This window comes from Heloderma suspectum, chromosome 3 (genome assembly GCF_057233095.1).
Source record: "Heloderma suspectum isolate Gila_16-S chromosome 3, 16-S_ref, whole genome shotgun sequence".
NCBI lineage: Eukaryota > Metazoa > Chordata > Lepidosauria > Squamata > Helodermatidae > Heloderma > Heloderma suspectum.
Window position 1 is genome coordinate 213868238 of NC_139460.1, and position 22641 is coordinate 213890878.

At 41.6% G+C, this 22641-nt stretch overlaps 1 protein-coding gene across 1 annotated transcript in view; it reads right to left on the reverse strand.

Moving 5' to 3' along the window:
* The window catches only part of CDH23 (cadherin related 23), a 512093-nt gene that overhangs the window by 231622 nt on the left and 257830 nt on the right, over positions 1-22641 (reverse strand). Inside the window, exon 7 of the mRNA XM_084845647.1 lies at positions 525-719. Within this exon, the coding sequence (XP_084701773.1) occupies positions 525-719 (195 nt within the window). The remainder of the gene's footprint in view (positions 1-524; positions 720-22641) is intronic.

The following is a 22641-nucleotide window of genomic DNA, read 5'->3' on the forward strand; positions in this document are numbered from 1 at the left end:
AAAAGCATTTTGCACTTGTTCTGAGGCACATTGCACATTCCAGGGTTGAGCCTGGAATTTAAATACCTTCCAAGTTCAGACAGTCCTAGCTCAAATTAAGCCCCGATTTTCAGGTACTATAAGGGACTTCACTTTCACCTAACCCCTTCTCAAGATTAATATCCTTAGATCATACACTTGCAAGCAGGTTGTCTTCTGCTTTTATTATTTTTACAGCACTTGGTTTCCAGGTGCTATATAAATAATAAATATTGTTACTAGAACTACTGCTGCTGCTTTGGTTCCCTTGTCCACAATTACCTAAATAAATCCTTCTGCCTTCTAGCTTAATATCCAAGTGTTCCACAGAGGAAAGGCTATGTGCACTATAAATATCCTAAAATAGAATTGTTAATGCTACACTCTGAAGAGAACCTAAAATAAAGATAATTGTAGTGTTAATCTACGATCTGTGTTCCTTTCCACAGATGTTTAAGATTTTCAAGAACAAAAGAGGCAAGAGATGCCCTGAGACTCATACTCACTGTAGCATTGACCTGAAGCTGGTATGCCTGAGTGACTTCATAATCCAGTGCATTGATGACTGACACAATGCCACGGCCACTGTCAATGGCAAAGAAGTTGGATGGAGGCTGGAAAGAATAAAGGACACTTCCACCTGCTCCCTGGTCTGGATCTGTGGCATTCACTATGAAAATCGGAGTTCCAACTGGTGTGTTCTAGAAATAACAAATTAAGAAGTACATGCAGTAAGCAAAGATCCACTCTAGAACTAACCACATTCTTTATTTTTTTAAAAAATAATTCATTATTGCTTTGTTGTTGTTGTTGTTGTTCAGTCGTGTCCAACTCTTGGTGAACCCACGGACCGTAGCACGCCAGGCCTTCCTGTCCTTCCTGTGCTCTCTCCCGGAGTGTGCTCAAGATCCAAAGCAAGCAATCTTATCTTTGGGGGATTTAGGATAGCAATGAAGTAAATATGATATGTATAGTGTGTGTGTTTTTTAAGTTTTGCAATTATTATTTATTCATTACATTTCTGTACCACCCAATTACCAAAGCTCTCTGGGTGATTCACAAAACAAAATATTGCAATATTCAAAGGAAGTTAGTTTAATCACTGACAAATCACCAGTTGCTTGGTGGTACAAACAGAATTTTAAATTTCAGCACTAGACTACTTCCCCTTCCAAATATTGCAAAACGGATATATAGCTCACAATATTCGTGTAGCTGTAATTTCACATAAAAGCAACATTTTACATTAGATCAAAGCTCACACCTCAAATTCCAATGTAACCTAGACTCTTTACATATATATGAAAGGCACACATGTAGTTGAGCACATAACTGCATCGAGAACATGTTTTGGTGTTTCTCATTGTTTACTCGTTAAGAAAGAGCACAACTATCTAATGTGTATATGTCTTCAAAAGTGTTAATAACAATTACTGCGAAATATCAGTAAACAAAATATTTCTATATATTAATGGTTTGCACAATGCCAGTCATTCTGAGAATTATTTATTCTGCATTTCCTGGATTGTGATACTCATACACATGGAAGTGTATGGTTGATTTGTGAGTCTTTGTCTATACACAGTTATTACAAAAGCATGTCATTTTAGTATTAAACATTCCTTCTTAAATGCTTATTTATTTATTTATTTACAATATTTATATACCGCTCCATATCTAGAACAGATTTCGGAGCGGTGAACACAAGAGATAAAACAGAAGAATAAAAAGATTAAAACATCATGTTAAAAATATACTTGTTTAAAAACAACACACAATGTCAATAAAAAAACCCGTGAGTGGTCAATTAAGGAATGCCTCCTGGGACACTGCTGTTTTCAGGGGGTGCTGGAAACAACACAGTGTTGGTGCCTGCCTGATCTCCAGGGGCTGAGAATTCCAAAGAAAGGGGGCTGCCATGCTGAAGGCTCTTCTCCTGGTGGACTCCAGTCGGGCCATACGTCCATGTGGAACCACCAGGAGCAAGCCCTCTGATGACCTCAGTGACCAGGCAGCTTGGTAAGGGAGAAGGTACTCTCTCAGGTATCCTGGTCCTTAGACCTGGTCCTAAATGTTTAGAGGGAAAGCACCGGCAATCCAAAGAGGTTGGGCATTAATTCTTCCATTCAGGAAACCCCTGAACATTAAAAAATGCCAAAAACTTGTAAAGACCACAACTTTATTACATCTGGCAACAGTCCAAAGGCACATGATGCAGTTCTACTGCTGAGGATAAGCAGGCCTGGGCCTGTAAACTGCATGTGTAAGTTGCTTCAATATCTTTGGAGGAGAGTGGGATATAAATCTAAACAACCAATATATAACATTATCAGAGATAATACCATTCAACCTAGAGTTGGATTGAAGGTGATGTATGGGGAGGGGATGGCTATATTAATAACCAGGTCTCTTACACCAGACCAGGAGTAACACAGGGCAGCTGCTAATCAGCTGCTATCCAGCAGGGATGAAATTGTGGTGCCTGGATTTTCTTGCCATGAAAATCCCATCTCTAGGGGCTCTGCAATTCTCACCTCTCTTGTCAAAAGGACCATACTGACAGGGAAATGTGGAAGGGGATCCATGGTCCCATGAGCCCACATGTCCATTTGGCTGCTTTCCATAGCCATGTGTTGTGCGAGATTAAGTGGGTTACTGGTACCCTCATTGCTGTTGATATAGGGACGAAATCCATATAGATAATCAAAGGACCTTCTGTCACTGTTGCCATGTTTCTTGCTTGGACCCCTCTGCACAGACTTCCTGTCTTCCATATCCAAATGCTAGTTGGCTGGTGGAGTGAAGGGAAGATGGACTGATGTCCGTTGTTGAGATGGAAATCCATTCTTTACTTTGACAATATTAGCATTCCTTGCCAGGAGCTTTCTCTTTATTTATTTATTTATTAAATTTATTAATCGCCCATCTGACTGGTCACCCAGCCACTCTGGGCGATGTACAACCCACCATAAAACAATTTAAAACAATAAAATTTTACCATAATTTTTTTTTTTAAATACCCTAACCCACCCCAAATGCCTGCCTGAACAACCACGTTTTTAATGCACGACGGAAGCTCATTAAAGAGGGGGCATGACGGAGTTCCCTAGGGAGGGAGTTCCACAGAGTGGGGGCCACCACAGAGAAGGCCCTCTCCCTCGTCCCCACCAGTCTAGCTGTCCTGGCTGATGGGACAGAGAGAAGGCCATCTGAGGTTGATCTTGTTAAGCGGATTTATGGCTGTGTATGTGTTTTGAGTCCTTATCCTGGGCTGTTCTTTCTCCAATAAACAGGTGACTACTCTAACCCCGCCCCCTTCACTTGCTAGAGGTGAACTGATGGCAAGTGGAAGAATGGTGAAGGCTGAGGGCTTGGATATATTACAAATACAAGATGCGTGAGTCCCACTTCACATTAGGAGTGCACTAAATTTTCACCTGTGAGACTTTTAGGGATGAGAAGGGGGGTGTATATCCAGCCAAAAATCCACTCTTTCTAGCATTTCCATGGATGTTCACAGCCACTTTGTTTTCCATTTGCTGCATCTCTGGCACCAATTTCCTCTCTTTCACTATATGACGTAGCCAGTCAGATTTGTTTGTGCAGCATCATCACTGAAGGAAAATAAAGCAGCACTGCCCTCACTGGAAGGAAGGACTGCACCACCACATGATGCTCCATGTCTTCCCATGCTGTGTTGCAAAGATCCATGGAATTGCCCTTGCAACACAGCATGGGAAGATAAAGAGTATTGTCAGGTGCCTTAGAATCACTGGGATGCATTCCTAGTAATGTGAAAACAGTTTCATAGCCCTTCACAGTGCTGCATAATAGGAGACACATCCCTACACTGCCAAGGCAGATAAAGCACAATAACTATTTAAGATAAACAAACAAAAACCACCCGAACAGGATAAGTTGTATGGCCCATGGTGTTCTCTTTATGTTTCACTCTTGCCAGTGTTGTCAACTGCAAATCTAGGCTGAATCTGCACATAGCAGTTATACCGTTATCATACCTATTGGTGCCCATTGGTGTCATGTGTAGCAATAGTTATGACAATGGTATGATAACAGTATGACTGCTATGTGTAGATTCAGCCCTTTCTGCCTGCTTATATCAGCACCATCCGAAACATCCCGTTTTACCCAGTAGCATCATTTTAAGCCCGTTATTTTCTAACAAAATGTACTAACTCTACTCCATCTCTGGGAAGAGCTGCATTATTTTTTCATGCTTTATCCTGTCAGACAGTTAGGATTCAACCCATTACAAATCAACTATTAGCATGGAGGAAAAGAGGCATATAAATGATGTACAACTCAGATGAGGTCTTGGGTGCATTGTCCATGGTAAGAATAATATTCAGAAGGGTAAAGCTGATCTTAATTAATACACACAGTTTTCATTTTAAGTGTTCCCCAGTCACTCTTTATCAGCCTGACAGCAAAAGTGAAAAGTTGGGTGTCACTGCCATTGTGTTTTATACAAAGGCCCTAATGTCAGGCTTTGAAGAGAATTTGTTCCCTAGCCCCCAGGCAGCTCAGACTAAGGAGCTGGGGTCACAGATGTCACAATGCTTTTTTGTTCTTGTTTTGCCACAAAAGCTGATGAGAGAGGATCTTACAGCCAAGATTTTCTTGATTTCTGGACTGTAGCTAGGAATAAAGTTCAAACTGATTGTCTCGTAACTGGTCATATTTCCCTTTTGCACTTGCCCTTAGGGGGAAAAGGTATAAGAACAAGGCTTGAAGCATTCTATTTTTATTTAAGCCATGTAGGAGAGAATCTTTTGCTTCTGTACAGACTAGAGTTCTGAACAATGCCACAAGATCAGTTTTCCCCTGTAACCCCTTCTCCTTATCGCTCCTCCTAATAGCAAACTCAGGTGATGAGTGTAAAGAGCACTGCAGCCAGAACAGGGCTAGTAAGAAACAAGTGGATGGTATCAGAATGCTTAGGGGAATCCCGAGGAAAAATACAAATGTGTGTGTGTGTGTGTGTGTGCGCGCGCGCATGTGTATCTATATATATAACACAGTTGTTTTCCGGGCCAAATTCAAGGTGTTGGTTTTGACCTTTAAAACCCGTTAGGGTTCTAGCCCAGCGTATCACTCCAGCAACACCAGACAGGCTGCTTAACAAGATCAGCCTCAGATGGCCTCTCTATCCCATCAGCCAGGACAGCTAGGCTGGTGAGGACAAGGGAGAGGGCCTTCTCTGTGGTGGCCCCCACTCTGTGGAACTCCCTCCCTAGGGAACTCTGCCATGCTCCCTCTTTAATGAGTTTCCGCCACAAACTGAAAACTTGGTTATTCAGGCAGGAATTTGGGGTGGGTTAGGGTATTTTAAAATGTTTAATGTGTATTTTTACTGTTTTAAATTGTACTGCTGTACATCGCCTAGAGTGGCCAGATGACCAGCCAGATGGGCGATTAAGAAATTTAATAAATAAAAAATAAAATAAACAACAAGTGGCAACCCCTGACAAAAAAAATAAAAATGAAATCCCACTGAGGAATAAGCATGCTCAGTAGCCACAGAATTAAATGGTGACTATCCGCTGGAAAAGAAAAATGGAAAACTGAGGGTGGGGTGTGGTGTGGTGTGGAATGGCCTGCTGGAGGAGGTCATGGCTGGCTGGCTGGCTGGAACCCTGAACAGGAGTGCTCCTATTAGGAGGTGAGAATGCATCATAACATTTATTACAGGTCTCACTTGTTCCCTCTAATAGCAAACTCAGGTGGTTGAGTTCCTATTCAATAAGGTAGTGGTTTCTACATGCTTGGGGGGTTTACTCAGTACAAAGAAGTAAAGAAACTTGTGAATTAAAAGAAAAATGTCCCCCCCCATTAAAACTGCCTAACAAGAACATGAGAGGTTAATGAATGCTGTTGGCAGTTGAGTCTCAGGGTCAGACCACACATTACATTAATTGTGTAGCCTTTAGCTGACCCTGCTCTTGCTTTCATATTTAAAAGTAAGTGTGTATGGCTCCAATACAAATTGAGATCAGTGCATATCAGGAGGGGTGGAATAAACCCTCTGCCCCCCCGATGTTTGCTTCCCAAAATTAACCCCGTCCACACACACACATACACACGTGTGTGTGTGGATTTTTTAAAAGGAAAATCAGCCTCCATTGGCCTTCAACTGGGTGCCCACGTGCCAGTGATGGACAAGGCCAAAACATATAGGGGGTGGGGCTACATCTTTTTCACTTCTAGCCTCACTCCATAGTATACACACACACACACACACACACACACACACTCTTCACACAGAAACACAGACACATACACACACACCAATGCATACTTGTTTCACCTGCCGTATTTTCCTCATCAGCTCATTCTCTCTCCTCCCACTGTCCTAGTCACCCAATTCTCTCTTCCCTTGAAGTGGGGTGAGTGAGTGTTCAACCTCCTTCAGGCTGAGGACCACATTTCATTTTGGAGAAGTCCAAGATGGCCGCATTTGAGTGGTGGGTGCGGTCAAATACAAAAGGGGCAGGACCAAAATACAAAAAACACTGGCATAGTTTAGCTTAAAGCTCTTACTGCCAGCAACTCAGCCTTAGGAGAGGCATTTCAATAATTAAGAATGGAGAAAAACTGCACAAAAGCCAAGAAACCACCAAACAATCAGTGGTCAGGGGAAAGGGGAGGGATGTGGCCAGAGGAAGGGGTGTAGTCATCTGGGGAATCACAAAGGGCCAGATTGGGACCCCAGGTGGGCCAGATTTGACCCCCGGGTCTGAGGCTGTACACCCTTGCCTTAAATGGTGCTTTCAAACCATAGCTTCAGATTCTGGGTTAGGCAGGAACCTCTGTTACCCCTAATTGCAATTAGTCTTTTTGCTATGTAACAGTGAACCACAGTTAGGCCTGGCAGGTAGGATTCCTGCTCTTTAAGGGGGTAGGGGGTGGGAAGAGAAGCATGCTATCCCACTGCCTCTTCCCATTTGTTTAACCACTACTGATCAATAGTGTCACATCTGAACAAGCCCAAAGTGAGAGAAGTCAGAGATAGTGGCATATTTTTTCTGCAAAGACATATTTTTTTCTGTAATTTTGTACATCCTTCTTGCATGGAGTATTGGCCAAAATATTAATAAGGTGAAAAAATATAATTGAGTGCTACTGCACAAACAGGAAATGCAGAAACCAGGTAAAAAAAATACTAAAATATTTTGATATTGCACACATATACGAAATGCATTTAAATCAAACAATGCTAAATTATTTATAAAACAACCAACAAAATTAACTGTCTTAAGTTAAAACTCTCCATTCAAGAGTTCAGGAGTGCTTTCAAATGAGGGTTTTATTGTGCAGTTGTCCTGCCTCATTCACAGAATTTTACAGGGGATGTAAATGTAACCCTCCCATGTTTTCCCAACAATTGTTCCATCTTTTTTCTTACCGCAGAAAATCCATTAAGGAGGAAGAGATGGAATAGCTGCACAGTGTCTTTTTATTGGTACTGCTAGGAACCCTCCATCTAGAAGCACCCCACGTTTAAAAAAAAAAATCATGTCTTAAATATGTTGCTAACACCTAGCCTTATAGATCACACTAAAGCATAAAGATTGGGCATTAAAATTCAAATTGTCAAGACACATTTCAGCCTTGTGGTCTTCTTCAGCATCTCAAGATACAGAAAATAATGATCTGTCTCCTCCAGAGTTACATCAAAGAGTTAAGGCTTACATTTATCCATATCACTGCTCACGTGAAAAGAGTTTTATAAAAGGCAAAATATGAAGCCTTATGCAGATCTTCCACGCCTTGGGCTCTAATCTGGATACACGTGGCTCAAATACACATGGATACACGTGGCTTAAAACACCTTTAACATACTTGATAGGTACACTAGTCCTGCTATAAAATGTATATCTAATCAATTCAAAGAAGTCACATTTGTTTCAATGGGTTATACATGGGAGTATACAGGATTGTAGTTTTACAGCTTCTTCGGTGGAGCAGGGCCTGTGGAGGGCATAATGGGCCACAGGACCCACAAATTAATTCCCCGTTAAGTTCAGTGTCAAGATCAAATCCACATCATCATTAAAACTGCCCTGACTAGATGCCAATGGAGATGACCACTTGTGTGGGAACTTCAGATCAGAGCCTCAGTGTTTTGTTTCACTTGTTATCGTGACAGAAAATAGGAATGCCAATGATTCCAAAGAGGAAAACAATCAATACCAGGTACAATCAGTACAGATGAATACATCTGTAAATGTTTGGTTTCTGAAGAAAAAAAATGTTTCTCACTACAATGAAAACGTACTCAGTGCTTTCAGAGTTACTGCCAATACTTCAATTCTTAGCCCTATTTTAATACTCTGCTGCAGCTCAAAACTTATGTCAGACATGATGTTAACTCAGACAGCATTTGTACTGACATTTAATTTTTTTGTACAGTATTTATCATTGTAAATGCCTTTAGACTGACAATGTTTGCCCTTAACTGTGGAAAATTCAATGTAATCTTGCCAGAATTAATGAGTCAACACTAGAAACATAAAAATGTACACAATCTCTCATTGAAAATTAAGTCTCCAAATATACTTTAAGTGTTGTAGATAATCTGAGGGCTAATTAATTATAACCACCTTTTCATCTCCATACTACTTCTTTTCTAAGTGATAATCTGCAATGTTTAAAGTACATTATAAAGCTCCATTCTTAATGAGAAAGCTTCAAACATTCCCTTAAATACTGAACTCAGTTATCCCGGTGTTGATTTATTTTGGGAGCAAAATGGGGCCAACCCCAAAGAAGAGGAAGTTTTCACCATACTTGATGGAACCCCAAATATGCAGAAGTCCCTTTGGAGGAGGGGTGGGGAAGCACCCCACAAATGGGTATAAATTTTCCCCAAAGTGTGGTAGGATAGAACTGTGCATGTGTGCCTCACTTTCCTTTGTGACTCTGTTTTCAAATACTTTGATCAGAGGTCATGTGGGAGGGGAAAAAGGTACTCTCATACGTTATGCTCCATTGGGAAGAAAGCAAGTGGGAGTGTTTTGAGAAAAAATGTACAAAGGATTAAGGAGACCCCCTCTCTACTATTCCTTTGCTGAAACTGGCAGGTTTCTAGAGCTATCTTTAGTTAGAAAACACAGCATCAGGGGGAAGATGCATATAACCTCACGTCATGTCTAGTTTGTCCCTCCCTGATAGCAAATTAAGTGATACTTGGGCATATACAACATTTCTACACATAACCCAATGCTGAGCCATGAACCATATCACCAGTCAAAGTGCTACCACCTGAACTAGAGAAATTGTTACCTGTGTATCAACCACTAGAGGAAGGCTGCTCACATGCATCATCAACCAAATGACACTCAGCTTGACAAATGCAAGACTTGATCCTAGTTCTTGTGAAGAGCAGAAGAGTGGTAAATTAATGCCCGGATGTTTCTATTTTAGACTGCATGAGAGTGTTGACATGACAGAATGCTCCCTCCACCCAAATTTCTACACAAAGAAAACTAGCATGTGAAGAAGTAGGCTAGGCTAGAAACTTCCCTGTCAGCTAATTTTCTATGTGCGGGGATTATTTCATTTTTTTAAGAAGTATTCAAGCATACAAATTCCCACCTGTCATTGAAGTGCTATAGTCTAAGCATGGGTTTACCTTCTCTGCTCTGTGTGAGAATTAGGCCCTGGTCATTCAGCCAATAGCGAATTATGTCAGTGGACTACTTGCTTAGCATATTTCACTTAATCAGAATTGAAAACGATGCTCTTCATGTTTCCTGTCTTAATCATGATGGGATTTCCATGCATGCAGGTATTCAAGAAAGAGGCCTAAATATTCTGCTAAAAGATTGTAGCATGTGATACCCCAAGTATTCCGGATGTTATAGGAAGCATTGGGAGACTTCAAGTGTGCAGTCAAAGTGGAGAATATCCCATCGGCTTCCTTTGGACAGCACCACAAATCTATGGATTGGATAGACAGTAGGCTGTATACCAGGGACTGAAGCCCTTCCTAGGTAGGCAGAATACACTTAAGGGTATTGTATTGGACAGAATGAGGGTAGGACATATGGGGGCCATGGACCTCTGTGTACTGATTAAATAATCTGGAGCAGGAAGACCTACTTTAACAGATGTGAAATATATCACAGATTTACTAGTGAGGGTTAAACCCTGCATACCACCATCACAAATAAATTGGACATCAAGAGCATGACAAGGCACCTACTGCACTGAAGCTCGGTCAGTGTATAAAAACATTAGGCAGTCAGGCACAACAAAGACCCCGCTCAAAGAACAAACCTGTGAGCAGAATAGATCTGCACTGTGCCTTTAAGAGCTCTCCACCGTATCAGAATCATTTCACGGGCCACGAGCTGCAGAACACCTAGAACGTGACTCACGCTGACAGTCTCATCCAACTGGCCTAGTGCCAAATGCCCATCTGTGTGAAGGAGAGATAGCTTATATCATGCAAGTTGACTCTCCTGTAACAGGATAAGCATTGGATGGTAATAAAGTTGAGGGCATAGGGAGAGGGGTTTTTTAATGACTTTTCCAGCTGCCCATTTTATTAAAAGAATCGTAGCACCATTTTGTTTTTAATTTTTAGATACACTCTAGTCAGGCACTTAAAGCTAGTCAGGATGCTCTGCTGGAGGCATGAAATTTCAGAATGATTAAAGAAACCTCAACAGAATAGGTTTGAAATATACTCAGGATCAATATTTACCACCCCCGCCCCACAAAAAACAACAACCCCAAAACCAAATCCTGCCCAGATGAAAGGGTTTCATGCTCAGATTAAAGCGGGGGGGGGGGGCAGCAGAGGGACTTTCTCAAAATTTGCGTTTGTTTGGCGGCATCCAGTGTGCCATAAGCCTCTAGTGGCATGGACATTAGAGAAATAATCCTTGTTGGCTTATTAAAACACTATGCAGAGTTTGTACGAGTTTTACTCCCATGCAAATGCACTCAGGAATTTAAAGGCAGCTAAAATGGGATTTTATTTTATTTTTTAAAAACAACTGAACCTTTGAGACAACCACATTTGTTTTCCCCTGATCCAAAAATTCTCTTTAGGTTAAGGCCAATGCAATAAGAGTCTCCATCCTCCTTCAGGATATATCACCGTTAAGTGCTTTACGCATGATCCTTTGCCAATTCACCCAAAAGCCAACCCCATCGGGTTACTTTCTTGTAATTATGGATAGGATTGCAGCCTTAATTAGCCTGTTGTTCCCATAGCAAAGGACCATTAAATGTTGCTTTTGCATCCCACCTTGATGAAGGATCAGGGTCCCTTCTTCTGTTACGATTCAATTACAATGGAGTGCTTCTATAAATCCACGGACTGTTTCCATGTCCAGATATGCCATGTGGCAATACCATTAACATAAATCCAGGTCAAAAAGCACCTCTGGAAGTATCTGGGCACACCTGTGCATCTTGTTAACCCAACTGATGCTGGGTTAAATGCCCTTGACACAACATTCCAGTATGGCAGGGCACTGATATATTAACATTTCCAGAAATAGGAGGAGCACATAAGTGCCCCTTGTGTTTAAACATTAATATAGGAAAGCAGTGGCCTCCTTTTAACCACAGCAAATTTTACAATAATCACACTGGAAGAAAGGAAGGGAAGTTGTCATCACAGATCCCACCTTCTTACACCAAGAGTAGACCACATTCCCAAAGGAATCACTCACTGTTCACCCACAATCTTCTTAGTATTGGTCCAAGTAAACCATTAAAAAACCACTGTCAGCACACCTGTAACAGATTGCTGGAAGTACAATTTTTGTAAATGACATTTCCTTTTATGCCCTGAATAAACCCCAGGGCCTACTGCATTTCATTCTGGTAACAACCTTGTAGGTCTCTAACTATACACTCACACACAGGACTTCCACATGGCCCTTACAGGGCAAAGTCACCCACAGTGGACAATGGGAAGCTGGTAAAAATGATTAGGATGCAAAGGCACACACACTGTACCAAATGCAAATAATGTGTAAACGGCAGGCAATCTGGCTGAACAGCTGTCTGAAGGTCGATGAAATGAGGGGAGGTAATGGAAATGGACTGACAAGCTTATATTGACAGGCTAAGACTAGAACAACACGCAGGTCAACACAAAGTCCTTTCTGTAATTCTTTCTGGAATCAAACTCCAACCCATTTGGGGCTTTAGACCCCAAAATTCAAACACTTAAAGGAATCATTATTACCCCCCACATCCATAGGCCAAGTTCAAGGAAAGCACAGTATCAAGCAAATTGGAGTGTTCTTGTATCATTCCCCCATTACCAAAAGTATGCAGAATCTACCAAACTTTTCCTAAGTACTTCTGGTAACCTGGAAGGAGAAGCTAATGATGCTAAGTCTCTTCTCATAATTATCTGCAGGCACAGGAAGATGACCAGGGAGAAAATCCCTTGTTAAGTATGGACAACCCTTTCTTCCACTGATGTTTGAAGGATGCAGAGAGATTTGTTAAAATGAAACTGTATGCACATTTGGTCTGCATGCATCATCAGGGGAAAAAATAACACAGCCACCTGGATGAGCTCCAAGAGCTCCAAGGTGCTCAGGACATGCTATATGATTTCCCATTCAGATCCACCCCTTTCTTCACAGCCACATGGTGAGTTAAGGTTGGGAGAGAGTGACTGGCCTGAAGTTATTCAGTAAGATATGCAGCTGAGCAGAGATTTGAACTTGAGTTTCCTCAGTTCACTGCACCATACTGACTCTTTCAGCTAGGTAGACAAAGAAAAATACTAACAATAGAAGAAGAGTGGGAAAATCAAATGCATGACTATGACCTTGTGGATAGCTGTATTAAAGGCAGCAGTCAGAACTGTGAGAGATTTAATTAAAGTTTTGATTAACTACTGGACTATCGAAGCATGCACATCATGAAACAGACATGTATTTAATTTGATATGATTAACTTACTGATTATTTACTTGTTATGACACACATATGGAACATTGTACATACCTTATTGTAAATCTGGTATTTAAAAAAAGAAAAAGAAAAGGAGGTAACGGTTCTGGGAAACTGGGGATCCCCTTCAATCCACAGGTGACTGGGGAGGTCACTTGTCTGGAGCTTTCTTTTTCATTGTACTTTTTATGTAAGCAATAATTCCTCACATTTCTCCCCAACAACAGTTTGCATGTGTGCATATGCATGTGTGCTTGTGTAGAAAATTTAAATAATAGACAATCAATTAGGGATGTATGATAAATTAATTTCAGTTCATTTTTGATCAGGATTTACCCAGTTTGCACCTTCCAGATCAAATGCAGACTCAGATGAAGTTGAAGTCTGTACATTTCCAAGCTTTCGATGTCCTTTGCGGACCCCCCAAAATGTGTTCAACAGTATGATTACATTTGAAAAATGCTCATGAAAGAATGCATACATTTGAAAAATGCACACAAATGTGCTTTAATCAATTAGAGAAGAATGTATACATTTAAAAGATGTGCACAATTGATGTGTACATTTGGAAAAATATGCATGAAAATACGCACAGATTTTTGTGTGAAAAGAAAAAAAAAGCAAAGCTCACAATCTGATATGGACTTTAGTTGGAATGAGCTTCAAGATGGAACTGGGAGAACTTCAGTGAGCTCAAGTTTTGCTGACTCGCACATCCCTACAATCAATATATAGTATCTTTAGATAAAGAATTAGGATCCACCTCAGAGCTTTTTCTGTATCTTTTCACATTTTCCTTCAGCAGATGCCTCTGATTGTGCTGACAAAGGCTGACAAAGAAAGCTCTGATACGTATATGATCTACCTCCATGAAAATTTTCCTTGGGCTCCAATGATGGCAAGAAGCCATCCTCTATCAACATACATCCGTATCCTTCAGCTGTTACAGCAATAAAGATGAGTCATTCTCTCTATATATTTTTCTTTTACTTTGTTTACTTATGGTGCATATTGGTCTAAGTTGTACAGCAGAGCTTATGGCAATGGCTTATGCTTAAATCTGATGCATGTTTACTAGGGAGTAAGTCCCACTAAGTTCAATGGGGCTTACTCTCAAATATGGTTCCAATCCTATGCCTACTTGGATAATTTCAGTTTCAGTGGAAAAAAAGCAAGCATAATATATTTGGGTGTCCTTGCAATGTCATGAAGGTTGCTTCTGGATTATCTTTTGCATCAGCATGAGTAAACAGTGGGTTTACCAAACATGTATTTAAGGGGTGTGCATCTGCTTCAGATGAAGCCCGAATACAGAGCTAAAGCAGGCTGCTTTGGAGGTATGTGGATCTGCTCTGAAGTGGGTCTTCTACCCTGCTTCAGAAGGGTGTTTACATTTTTCTGACCACTGATACATTTCTGAACCTCCCCCAAGCTCTCCATAAAAAGAAAATGCCAGGATGGTGGTGGTGGAGGGTGTACAGTTATGTGACTAACAGCTTTAGGTGCAAACCAGGGAATGACTTTACCAGGACTGTCCTTTTTACTGCCAATCACAAGTGATTTGGGGATGGATGTAGAAGGGAGTCAAGCTCCCAAGAACTTTCTCCCTGGCTGGCAGTAGATGGAGGGCAGGGTATCACTTCCTGATAAAGGTGGTGCCTGCCAGCTACTTATAGTAGGTTATGCATGAGCTCCAGGAAGCCAGGGAGCATAGTTGGGTGGGGGAGGAGAATTGATCTTGCTTCTTTTGCTTCCTCCTCTCCCACGCTTAATATAAGGCCAGAGTGATGAGCTAGGCTTCTCACTATGAAACAAAGAGAGAGAAGCCCCCTCTCGATGCCCAAAACACACACCCTCTCTAGTGAAAGTATAGGGCACTGGTAGTGCTCTGAGGACTTTACTAGCTAGTTAGGGTTTTTATACTTACTTATTTATTGCATTTATATCCCGCCTTTTTCCCTCTTGCAAGGAACCCAAGGCGGCTTACATTATCCTCCTCCTCTCCATTTTATTCTCACAACAGCAACACTGTGAAGTAGGTTGGGCTGAGAGTCTGTGACTGGCCCAAAGTCACCCAGTGAGCTTCCATGGCTGAGTGGGGACTAGAACCCGGATCTCCTGGCTCCCAGTCCAACACCCTCACCACTACACCACACTGGCTCCCACCAGCTGTTCTAACACTGTGTGTGTGTGTGTGTGTGTGTGTGTGTGCATGCGTGTGTGTTCAACAAAGAACACAGCAAATTGCCCACAAAAGGGGAGAAGGAAATCTCTTTTGTTAACCCCCCCCCCCCGCAAATGTTAAAGGCTCCCCTTGTATTATATTATACAGTGGGCACAAGCACTACAGTGTAGACTTTCATATATTTTCTCAATAAACTGTCCTCTATCCACTCTATCAAGGATGAAGCACTTTCTGAGATTTTATTGCCATTTGAGTAAAAACAAAAAGAAAAAGCCTCCAACTGTTTTTCATTCACCATACCTCATTAACTTTTGCACCCATCCTTCTGAAGTTTTGCAGAGAACTTATCTAGGGGCACCTTAATGATATCTATTTATAGTCATATAAATTTACCACAAAACAGAGAGGGGGGAGAATCCCTTATAAAGCCCATTAAAGGTTCCCATTGCACAAACTCCCCTGCACCTATTTGTCTGAAATTTGACAGACCTCATCCCCACAGAAGGGGCTAGTATACCTGCAAATTCCATCCTATACTGGAAAAACCCCTAAAACTTTAAAAGCTCCATGCACAAAACCTCCTGTACCTATTTGATATTTGGCAAGCCTCATCCAATCAGAAACAGCTACTATGTCTGCAAATTTCGTTCCATTCTGCCAAAATAATAAGAAGTTATAGACTTTCCTTAATTTCTCCACTATAGTTAATCGAGACACATCCAAAGCTTCAGAAAACAGAAGCAATGCTCTGTCTTGGATCCAAAGCAAAGTGGGTCTTTTTCAAAGCAGTTCAAAGTGAAGAAGCTACCTATCCAAATGGGTTCTAAAGCAATTTTTTTCTGTGCACATCCCCAATGGATTCCATGATAATATACCAGATTGTACCAGGAAGTTTCAAGGATAGATGGCATGACCCATATGAAAGTTTAAGCAGGTGTACATTTTGATAAATTGGTTAATTTTGGAGGGATAGGAAAAGACAATTTTACTGATATTTGTCACATAAATACCATGATATAGAAGAGAACATGTAATAAGCCAATGGATTAATACCATGGATACACCAGTATAGTTCTGGCTGTTGAAACCTGTTACTTAACCTGGTGAAATTCTAAACAGAATTACATCAATTATATCCTTCTTGTTACTACATAAAAAACCCCTTAGGGGCCCAGCTTCACATTACATGCAGATACATGCAACAAATCCTGATGCCCAATTTTCCTAAGGAAAAAAACAGTTTTTCAGAAGGGGGAAATTTGGAGAAGAGAAATAGCAAGCAGGGAAAAGGTTAAGCATTCTTCCCTCTGAATGCTTCCCTCACCCAAACAGCCCTATCCCAAAGCTGATTTTCCATAAAAATAGTGGCTTTTGGAAAGGGTTGTTACATGTGTCTGCATGTAATATAACATGTTTGCATGTAGTTAAGCCCTAAAGCTGAATTTTAATGCAGGTAACAGAATCAGTGAAATATAATATGAGTTACAGTAAGTAAGGCCATCCATTCAAATAAAAATCTAAAGCAATTACCAAAAAAATAGAATTGTGTAAGGAGGACATGAGAGATGGGAACTCATGCTGGCCTAATCTGAAAATCAGCAGCAAATGTGACCTGTTTCTGAAAAATGAAAGCACGTTGATAAAAAAGCTAAAGGACACATGTATCACCAGTTCTTTCACTCTCCTGTTCTGTAACTGGTGTTTCAGTTTCAGTGTACCATGATTGAGGTATGGAAATATAACACCTGTCCCTTTAGTTCCTTGGATAGTTCTGCCTTCCTCATGCTGCCATAGCGTATTTAGGATATTTATCTGCAGGAGCAGATACAGGATATTTACAGTGAAGACTAGATCTCTACTGCAAATCACATGCCTATTATCATCTGGAATTGGGTAAATTTCATACTTGCTACGGCCCAGGACTGTGAGCCCTCCGGGACAGAAGCCTCCAGGGACAGTGACTCTGAGGATGTACCAGAACCAGTCCCCAGTACTTCTGAACTTGGGCCCACTTCCTTGAATCTATATCCTGTCCATGCAACTCTCAGGAGGTGCCAATTCCCCATGGCAAGCAGGAGTGGACTTTGGACTCCTCGAGTGAACAGGGAGAACCCCGAGGAGCACTTCCTGGCCAGCTCTTCACTCCTCCAACCTTCACTCCCCAGGAGAAGCTAATGCCTACAGGAAAAGGCTGCTGACCCTTTAAAAGCCGGATACAGCATCCAAGAGGTGGAGCTTCTAGAAAGACTCTCCTGGCTTGAATATAAATCCAGGCCAGTTGCTTCCAGTCACTCCTGTGGTAATTTGTCAGTAGGCTAGCTGCTGGGCTGCTCTCCGTGGTCCTGACATCCCTCCAAGTCCTGAGCAGGTATCTGCGGTGCTGGATGTGATACTAAAACTGCTCCTGTTCTAGTTGCAGATGACAGAATCCCAGATTGAACAGGTCAATATCATCTTCTCTGTGAAAAAAAACTTAAAAATTTCTCTAGAGAAGTATTATGCAGTTCTGGATAACAGTGGCATATGCAAATAGTTTAAGTATGCAATAACATGTGGATCTAGTCACCACTTTTTTCCCATTGGCCTGATAATAATCACCTCATCCCAGCTTCCTCTTTAGGGACACTCATCCAAAACAACAAATATGGTATTGGGGGGCAGAAAACAATATTCACAGAATCCTCAGACAGAGGTAATGCATTCATAATATTCTAGGAAATGTCCAGTGTAAATGTGATAGAGATCTTCCATGTCCAGTACTGTTAACACTATTTTATTTATTTCATTCATGCAGCCATGTACAAATCAACCCACTTTCCTATGTTGTGTGAGAGAAAAGGTTTGGGGAAGGCTTCTTATGGTTTCAGCTTCTAGGTTTGCTGAAAATGCTCCTCACAGTTTACTAGTTTTATGGTGGCTAATACCATACAAATCCTTAAATATGGGTCTTATCTTCTGAACTTCATATCCTCAGATGCAGAATCCAACACTAGTGTAAAACTGTAATGTCATTTAGAAGCCATTCTACTACTGTGGGCAAGAATCCCTTAGAAGAAATGGAGTAGCGCTCATAGTCAACAAAAGGGTGGGAAAAGCAGTACTGGGGTACAATCTCAAAAATGATAGAATGATCTCAGTACGAATCCAAGGCAAACCATTCAACATCACATAATTCAAGTCTATGCCCCAACCACTGTGGCCGAAGAAGCTGAGGTTGATCGGTTCTATGAAGACCTACATCACCTTCTAGAACTAACACCAAAAAAAAAGATGTCCTCTTCATCACAGGGGATTGGAATGCTAAAGTAGGAAGTCAAGATATCACTGGGATAACAGGCAAGCATGGCCTTGGTGTACAAAATGAAGCAGGACAAAAGCTAATAGAGTTTTGCCAAGAGAACACGCTGATCATAGCAAACACTCTTTTCCAACAGCACAAGAGGCGACTCTACACATGGACATCACCAGATGGTCAATATCGAAATCAGATTGATTATGTCCTTTGCAGCCAAAGATGGAGAAGCTCCATACAGTCAGTAAAAACAAGACCTGGAGCTGACTGTGGCTCAGATCATGAGCTGCTTCTTGCAAAATTTCGGCTTAAAGTGAAGAACATAGGGAAAACCACTAAACCATTCAGGTATGACCTAAATCATATCTCTGATGAATATACAGTGGAGGTGAGGAATAGATTAGACCTGATAGACAGAGTGCCTGAGGAACTATGGACGGAGGTCCGTAACATTGTTCAGGAGGCAGCAACTAAATCCATCACAAAGAAAAAGAAATGCAAGAAAGCAAAGTGGCTGTCCGAGGAGGCTTTACAAGTAGCTGAGGAAAGAAGGGAAGCAAACAGCAAGGGAGGAAGAGGAAGATATACCCAACTGAATGCAGAGTTCCAGAGAATAGCAAGGAGAGAGAGACAAGAAGGCCTTCTTAAATGAACAATGCAAAGAAATCGAGGAAAACAATAGAATGGGAAAGACTAGAGATCTTTTCAAGAAAATCAGAGATCTCAAGGGAATATTTTGTGCAAAGACGGGCATGATAAAGGACAAAGAAGGCAGGGACCTAACAGAAACAGATGAGATTAAGAAGAGGTGGAAAGAAAACACAGAAGAACTATACAGGAAAGATCTTAATGTCCCTGATAGCCATGAGAGTGAGGTCACTGAACTTGAGCAGGACATCCTAGAGAGTGAAGTCGAGTGGGCCTTAGGAAGCATTACGAACAACAAAGCTAGCAGAGATGACAGTATTCCAGCTGAGCTATTTAAAGTCCTAAAAGATGATGCTGTTAAAGTGCTGCACTCAATATGTCAACACATTTGGAACACTCAGCAGTGGCCACAAGACTGGAAAAGGTCAGTTTACATTCCAATTCCAAAGAAGGGCAATGCCAAAGAGTGTTCAAACCACTGTACAATTGCGCTCATTTCACATGCCAGCAAGGTTATGCTCAAAATCCTACAAGCTAGGCTTCAGCAGCATGTGAACCAAGAACTACCGGAAGTGCAAGCTGGGTTTCGAAGAGGCAGAGGAACTAGAGATCAAATCGCCAACATTCACTGGATCATGGAGAAAGCAAGAGAATTCCAGAAAAATGTGTATTTCTGCTTCATTGACTACGCTAAAGCCTTTGATTGTGTGGATCACAACAAACTGTGGCAAATTCTTCAAGAGATGGGAGTACCAGACCACCTTACCTGTCTCCTGAGAAACCTGTATGAGGGACAAGAAGCAACAGTAAGAACCAGACATGGAACAACCGATTGGTTCAAAATTGGGAAAGGAGTATGACAAGACTGTATACTGTTGCCCTGCTTATTTAATTTATGTGCAGAGTACATCATGAGAAACGCCGGGTTGGATGAATCACAGGTTGGAGTTAAGAATGCCGGGAGAATTATCAACAACCTCAGATTCGCAGATGATACCACCCTAATGGCAGAAAGCGAAGAGGATCTAAAGATCCTCTTGTTGAGGGTGAAAGTGGAGAGTGCAAAAGCTGGTTTGAAACTCGACATTAAAAAAATTAGGATCATGGCATTTGGCCCCATCACTTCCTGGCATATAGAAGGGGAAGAAATGGAAGCAGTGACAGATTTTATTTTCTTGGGCTCCAAGATCATGACAGACAGTGACTGTAGCCATGAAATTAAAAGACGCTTGCTCCTTGGGAGGAAAGCTATGGCAAACCTAGACAGCATAGTAAGAATCACCTTTCTGACAAAGATTCGTATAATCAAAGCTATGGTTTTCCCAGTAGCAATGTATGGCTGTGAGAGCTGGACTATAAGGAAGGCTGAGCGCCGAAGAATTGATGCCTTTGAACTGTGGTGCTGGAGAAGACTCTTATGAGTCCCCTGGACTGCAAGGAGGTCAAATCAGTCAGTCCTACAGGAAATCAACCCTGACTGCTCATTGGAAGGACAGATACTGAAGCTCAAATATTTTGGCCACCTAATGCGAAGAGAAAACTCCCTGGAAAAGACCCTGATGCTGGGAAAGATTGACGGCAAATGGAGAAGGGGATGGCAGAGGATGAGATGGCTAGATAGCATCACCGATGCAATGAATATTAATTTGAGCACACTCTGGGAGAGAGCGGAGGACAGGAAGCCCTGGCATGCTATGGTCCATAGGGTTATGAAGAGTCAGACATGACTTAATGACTGAACAACAACAACTGGAACTATCTTTTCAAAACCTTTCAAAGATATTTTAAATATCATGCTCATGTCTTTAATACAGACTTCTTAGGTGCTCGAAGAACCATGAAATAAGCAGCTGGAGCGTATTATGAGTCAGATATTATTCAGGATAACTTTTTGTATTAAGCTACAATGGTATTATATAGAAAGGTGTGTTAGCTACAAACCCCCACATCTGGTATCCCCTCCAAACTTACACTTTAACCAAGCGCGCGCGCGCGCACACACACACACACACACCATTCACCTCAGCCTGAATATCATTCCAGCTTTAGCATTTTAGAGTCTCCACACAAATCTGCTCACTTAAGAAGTACTAAGAGTCTTGTTAAGCACTCCTCCCAAACAGTGAAATCTCCAGGGGTAGCACTATAGGGATTAATTTCCTGTGGGTGATAGAAGACTGGAAACTGCTAATGATTTTGTAATATCTGTTTGATTTACAAATTTACAAGGAGCACATAGTGAAAACAAAGCAAATAGCCAATCCTGCATCTCCTGGCTGCTTGCAGTCTAACTAAACCCTGTCCTCCAAATTCAAAATAGAAACCGTTTTTCTTTCCCTGCACAAATATTCCTGCAGAGCAATGAGCTCACTCCCAAGCCCTGCAGGACAATTGGACATTCAGGAAAAATCTCCAGTCATTAGCTCTCCATTGAGGCAACATCAGCCAATCAACACTATTAGCAAGCAATCACCTTAACAAAGGATGGTCACCCTAATGTATTGATGGACCCCTAGGGTAAAATGCAAACTGCCTTCCCCTTAAATTCAGTTCTCCCCACCTGTACCCCCACCCCAAATTGCCTTGCCTACTGTAAAATATGCAAGGAGAGACTTCTTGAATACATTCTTGTGATCCTATCAAAGACAGCAAGCTCAGCAGCAGCCTGCCAATGCAAACTTTATCTCTGTTCTTTAAAAAAGTATTTTCTAAGGTGCTACTTCATCTCAGGAATCCTTTTAAAAATAGGGGACTCTTACAGTTTATCTCTTATTAGACCCATGGCTGTTTTCAGATGCAGTCTGCTCTCCTATTCTAAATATACAACCCTTCCAAGCAACTCTTCAGAGGCATTCTTATAATGATGTGGCTTAACACCTGAAGCAAGTGAAGCAAATTATCATTGTGGTATTTGCTTCACTTTAAGAAACAGCTGATGTTCTACACTGACAAAAAAAACAGAGGCCTGGAGTCTAAGATTTGGTGGCTTGTTTCAGATAAGGATAGCAATCCTTCACCCTCTGCGGACCCTGGTCATTTGCATCTTTCCTCCTTCTGGTATTCTCTTCCTCCCCTAATTCCTATGGAAGACCATAATCTTTTCCAACTCCCCCTTTCCCCTGCTCTGTTTATTTTATTAATTAATTAATTAATTATTGCATTTATATCCCGCCTTTTTTCCTCTTGCAAGGAACCCAAGGCAGCTTACATTCTCCTCCTCCTCTCCCTTTTATCCTCACAACAACAACCCTGTGAGGTAGGTTGGGTCAAAGTCACCCAGTGACTCACCAAATTCACCAGTGAGTTTCCATGGCCAAGTGGGGACTAGAGCCCGGATCTCCCAACTCCCAGTTCAGCACTCTCACCACTATACCACGCTAGCTCTCCTAATGCTCTCTGTTGCCTTTCCAGGCTGTTGGTTCCTCTTTCCCTGGCTCTCCTAATCTCTCTGTTGCCTTTCCAGGCTCTTGGTTCCTTTTTCCCTAGGCCCTTCTGCCTCCTTCTAGGGATGAGCAGATTCCCTACCTGCTGCTCTGGGGCCTGGG